General features: G+C 37.0%; 1 protein-coding gene across 1 annotated transcript in view; it reads right to left on the bottom strand.

Moving 5' to 3' along the window:
* Window positions 1-1,022: 1,022 nt before the first annotated feature.
* Window positions 1,023-6,000, bottom strand: part of LOC133782203 (oxysterol-binding protein-related protein 4B-like) — a 75,201-nt gene continuing 70,223 nt past the window's right edge. The window contains exons 5-7 of the mRNA XM_062221424.1: window positions 1,791-2,079; window positions 1,548-1,650; window positions 1,023-1,425 (exon numbers count right to left, since the gene is read on the bottom strand). Coding sequence (XP_062077408.1) covers window positions 1,165-1,425; window positions 1,548-1,650; window positions 1,791-2,079 — 653 coding nt within the window. The 3' untranslated portion in view covers window positions 1,023-1,164. The remainder of the gene's footprint in view (window positions 1,426-1,547; window positions 1,651-1,790; window positions 2,080-6,000) is intronic.

The following is a 6,000-nucleotide window of genomic DNA, read 5'->3' as shown; positions in this document are numbered from 1 at the left end:
CCCCAACACTTCTAGCTTCAAATCCTCAGCAATCCTAGCCTTGATTTCAGAAATCTCAGTGATTCTTCTTAGAATTTCCAAAACCTCACCAAAGGGAGTGAGAGAGAGGGAAACGTGAGAGAAAGAGAGCTGAGAGGTTAACTTGGTTTCTGCTTGTTTCTCAGAGTTACCTAAGTCTATCGAAGTCAATCACTTGCCTCAAAATGACCAAAACGCCCCTTAGACCAATTATATCCCCTTTAATGCCACCAAGGGCAATTCCGTCATTTGCACCATTCCTGCTAATTCCTCGAGTATTCCTATAAATCCCCAATTAATCCTAGCATGCCCAAATAATCACTAAATAATTACCCATTACCCGATAAATCTCAAACACATACTATGTTCCCAAATTACCCCTAGGCTCACCCTGAGCTAGGTATCCGACCCTGTTGTGACTATTCCGCTCCCTAGGACCGTCTCGGATCACACATCACAAATATATCTCAACAGTACTGTGGTCTCTTATACAACACACACATAAGTTACATTTATGCCCTCAACGGGCCTAAATTACAAATACACCCTTACTAACAAAAATGAGCCTACATGCATATTTAATTCACCTAAACATGCACTTCTAATCACATAATCATTTAATCCACGTAATAACATAATTGAATCAATCATTGCCCTCCCAGCACGCTAATCAAGACATTAAGCCTTATTAGCAGATTTTGGACGTTACATTTGCCCACCTTCTTGGTGGGTTAATACAATCCCTAACTGAGCACGGGTCAATCCTCTAAAATGCCCAAACATGAAACTAGACATAATTGCCTACTCCCATATATTAGTTCCAAGAGCCAAACATTCCTCAAATAGGTAGAGGTTAGAGCAAGGAGTATCGTCCTCGCCTGACTTTGAATCAAAGATGAAATCACCCCATGTCGTTGGTTTGCTTTCCACATATATTTAAGAGAACATTTTCAAAAGATTAAATTCATTATAAACTATGAAAATTCAAATGTAAATAAGTAATATTAGAAGGGTAACACAATGATTTGATCTCACTAAATAAGGCATTGGATTTAAGTCACATATGACATAGGCGCCTATATATGTTTCTTTATACACGTGGATATAGGTAAAAGTACAAAATAAATTATTATTGTCATTATATGTTTAACTATGAAATGGTATAATAATAGGAGCTGGTGGGACAGTCTTTTCTAAAGGTGAGCAGTCCCATCCATTTTCCTTGCTATAAGACACAATAAAATGTTTAGGAACCCATGTTTCAGGCTTGGATTTTCTTTCTTTTAAAAGCACCCTTTGATTTTCCTCGATAGCTTTCTTTGCTTCAATAGCTTTTGCCCAGTCTTTGCTCATGATGCCTTGGCTCACCTCACTCCAAACTAGAGCTGATTCACTTTGCCACACTCCCTAAAAAAAATAGCACAACACAACACAAATAAATGCAACAATTAAAATGAATTAAATTAATTATAGTTAATAAGCATTTGACTATGTTAAGTAATTTATACAATATGGTTTATTAAATTTACCTTTGGATCTATAACAATGGGAGTTGTAAGTCCTAAAATGGCTTCTTTTGCACTGTATAAGACCTTGACTTCACCATTTTTTAGATCCTTTAGCATGACACTTCTGCATTAAGAATTAAAAACCAAGCAATCACGATGTTATTTTTAATGATGATGAGAAACTAGATAAAAATGAAAATAACCATTTATAATGTTCAATAATACGACTCTACTATAAAAATATATATTAAGTTAATTACATACTTATCCCATTGGCCATTGATCTCAAAAAGTAGTTTCTTCGAAGAGGAATCAAAGATCTTTCCTTTGATTGATCTAGAAGTCCCTCTTAGTCCTAAAAAGGATCTTCCACCAAAGGTTAACTCAGCTTCAAGACCTGTTTCATGACATTTGACTTGGTCACTACCTTCCCACTCAACTCCAGGTGGGAAGAACTTGAACAAAAGACTTGGAGAGTTCATTACATAAGTTTCTCCATGATTCATAAGCTTCAACTCTCTTTTTCCTTGCATCTTAACTTCTACTAAAGTACCTGTGTTGCAAAATTGTTGTTCGTATGGTTTTTATTAGGAGAAAAGGCAAATTCATTTTAATTAAGGTGACAACCTAATTTGCTAGGATACATAAATATATATATATATATATATATCAAAGTTTCCCACATATGTGTCATATTTGCAAAATTGGCATTCCAAAATGTTAAAAAAAATCAAAGTGAGAACTCATGATGAAAATTTTATTAATAAGCTACAATTAATAGAAAAGTAAATGCTTATAAGATATTGGAAAACTTTACTCAAGAAAATTATATTTTGGAATAAAATGTATCTGATCTCTTTAGGAAAAACTCATGTGACTAACATTTCATGAAAAGAAGAATTTCAATTTAAAAATATGAAATGCAAATAACAATGATTTCTAAATTGGCAAACCTAGTGTAAAACTAGCCTATATATATATACATTCTCTTGTATTTTTGCCCTCTTCTTCTGTATTTTAACTACTATTATGTCCATACATAAATGTTTACTAATATGTGGTATAATAATTATTATAATATATTTGGGACTTATTCTTACTCTTACAAAGGCCTATGTACTCGTGTTTCTTGCAAAGCCTTAATGTTGGTTTGAGCATAAGATAGAAGATTTAGATGGGTGCTAACATAGTTGGATGTATCTGATAGGATTGGTTAAATACAAATCTTAAGTGGTCTTATGCATTGAGGAGGAAAACCCTTCATTGGTTTAACATTATGAAGGCATGAAATTTGAGTTTTTGTTGTAGCTATTTAAAAATTTACTTTTTTGGTCTAAAGTGGTACAGTGAGGTATTTAAGCATCCCCAAAAGAGTTTGGGACCATTTTGATTTTATTCGGCATGAAAATGGCGTAGTTTGATAGGCCTAGAGGCGATTTGTCGACTAGGCAATACATCACTTATGGCCTAAGGTTCTATAATAGCTGGTGCATTGCTTGTTTAGGGTGATGTATAACCTATCACGAGATATGTGTCCTGGTGAGTGGAGATATGTCGCCACTCGTTGACATGTCATGTGTATTTTTGGCTCCAAATTTAGTGATTCAAAAGCTCTAACCCTATTGGTTAAGCTCAACGATGCTGCTTACACTATAAAATGGGTCATTTTGAGTTGTTAAGCATTGGTCACACTTCTCAACTCTCTTTCTAGCTCTTCAAGAACACACATTTTCTCTAAAAAAAAAAACTCACCAAGAATTGATTGACTTATGTGAGTTTCAAGGCTTGTTTAATCTCACTTCTCATTCCATATTTGTAGAAGTTTCAAGCAACTTTTGGAAGGCTTGCAATAGAAATTTCGGACAATATTTCTCATCATGTACAAGCTTTTGGTTCGCAAGTTCATCATGTTTCAATTTTGATTTTTTGTTTTCCATTATCTTTTGTCAATTCTTTTGTGATAGTTCAATTGTATTTGTTGTTTTGAGTTGTGATATCTTGGTGGTGTAGTTTCACTTTTCTAACACTATTTAGTTTCAATTGACGCTCCCTCACCAAACTTGGTATAGATTATAGTAGAGGTTTGGTTTTCCTTTTTAGGGGCTTTGCTTGGATTTTCTTCTAGTGTGTGAGTTGCTCTTCAAGAGTTAGATCTTTCACCTGTTAATTGAGCCTGGTTTTTGAATTTATAGTGTTTCTTTCTGAACTTGTCCAAGATGGTTTGTCAATCATTGGATGTAACGACCCAAATTCACTAATAAGGCTTAAGGGCCTTGATTAGTGTGCCTGGAGGGCATAATGGGAATTATGTGTGGTTTTAATGATTAAGATGCATGATTATGATTTAAAGCATGTTATATGACTAGGTGTATTATGTTATGTGATAATTATGCTATGTGATTTGTACCACGTGAGTGTGGTGATATCAATGTGGTGCACGTGCCGAGACGGTCCTAGAAAGCTAGATAATGGTAACTGGTGATTTGGTAACTTGTGTAACTGTTAGTAACCTTAGAGAGTAACAGGTTTTGTTGGAAAAGTGGTATAACTGTAAAGTAAGTAAAAGACAAGTGTGCCCTTGAGGTTTAGTTAGAAAGGGATATTTATGGAGGGATAGAGTGGTCTTTTGGCAGTGAATAGGTGAATTTCAGCTGAAGGAAAATACAATACGTATAACACTTTGGGGAATTGATTTATTTTGAATTTTGGAGACCTAGAAATAGAGCAAAAGAAAGATAGAAGAGGGAAGCTGAATTTGGCTCTTGGAAGGAGAATCAAGGGGGTTTGAAGTTATCAATCAAGCCTAGGCCAAGAATACTCAGAGGTAAGGACTTAGCTATGATTTGTTTAAGTTTCAAGTCTGGTTTTTAGAGGATAAGCATGAATTGAAATAAGTTGGTGGCTGGTTTTGCATAAATTCAGAGTTGGAATAATCAAAAGAGAAGGTGGTTTGAAGCTAGAGGTTGGACTCTCCATTCAAGGTAAGGATTCTGTGTAATTGTAAAGCTTATTTCTGTTATGAATTAAGGAATTTGAAGTGTGGTTTGGGTTTAGGTTTAAGCTTTCAACTTTCTGGTTTGAGTTACTAAGGCATGGAACTCAAGAGTGAATTTTGGGAATGATTGTGTAATTGAGCTAGGGGATAACGTTTTTAGGTTGTTGTGTGGTCTATTAGGGGTTTTCAGTTGGTTTTGGGGGTTAGGTATGAATTTAGGATGTTTTGGAATGATTTGGGTTCGGGAAAAACGTAAGGGAAAACCCAGAAATCTGGGTTCGCGAAGGAGCGCCGCGGCCCTGTTCTTGGGCGCCACGGCGCGAGGATGTTTCTGGGCAGAGCAAGCTCTCTGACTTGCTGGGCGCCGCGGCGCTAGGCCAATTCCAGGACATGGGAATTTGCAATTTTGAGCCTTTGCTCCGGGGGTTCGGGGGATGCCTTCGGTGCATTGTTTTAGGGATTTGGGGGTTCCGAGAGTGTGGGATTGGTTCCGGGAAATAGTTTTGGATTGATTAGTGACAAATGAAGTTTCATTTGTGTTGTGATTAGGTCTTTGGAGAGGCTCGGGGTAGAGGATCGTGCTCGCGGCTTCGAGGCATCGGGAACTAGTGAATTGAAAGGTAAGAAAATTGCACCCGGTTGTATGATTGAGATGGGACTAAGTGCTCCCGGGGATTTGTGTCGTGTCAATGTTGGTATTACGCCATGGGACATGTAAAAGAGGTCTAAGAGTACCGTACATGATATTAGTGCACAGGGCGCAGATTGGCCATTGGTAGCCAAGGACAATGGGATAATAGAGTGAGCAGCCCGAGGGCGCTAGCCCTGGTTATCGTTTGTGAATATTATGAACTGAAATGCCTAGTATGTGAAATACTTGATTATACTGACTGATGATATATCTGAGTTTATGTGAAGCAATGTGAGATGTTGACTTGTCTGTTAATTGTTCATGCTCTATTGTTGTTGTGTTTTCTTGCTGGGCCTTGGGTCACGGGTGCTACGTGGTGCAGGTAAAGGCAAGGGCAAGATGGACCAAGCCTGAGGTGGAGAGCTCCGAGGTGAAATGTACATAGCCAGCTGTTCGATCACCATGGTCGAGGAGTGAGTCAGGACAGGGATCTACCTAACTGCTCGTTTTGCCTTAGTATGTCTGGTTAATGTATTTGAACCTTGTAACTTTTGTAAACAGCCTTTAAACTGATATTTTTGGGATCCTTTATAAATAAACAATGTTTTTTTTTTAATGAAAATGTGGCTTTTGAGACCAAAACGCTTTCAACCCTAGTTCCTTAATAGTTTCAGTAACACGAATTTATTTAAATGACTTGGTTAGCAAGTCTGGCACTTTATAAACACACAGTGTAACGGTCTTGGCTATCTAGGGTGTTACATTGGAAGCCCATGATTTTTCTGAATTGTTAGATGACACTCTTAATAACTCAATGGATGAGTTATCTATGGAGCTAACTGCCAATA

Source organism: Humulus lupulus, chromosome 6, assembly GCF_963169125.1.
Source record: "Humulus lupulus chromosome 6, drHumLupu1.1, whole genome shotgun sequence".
Classification (NCBI taxonomy): Eukaryota; Viridiplantae; Streptophyta; class Magnoliopsida; order Rosales; family Cannabaceae; genus Humulus; species Humulus lupulus.
The sequence above is the reverse complement of the archived record's forward strand: the minus strand, read 5'-3'. Positions and strand labels throughout refer to the sequence as shown.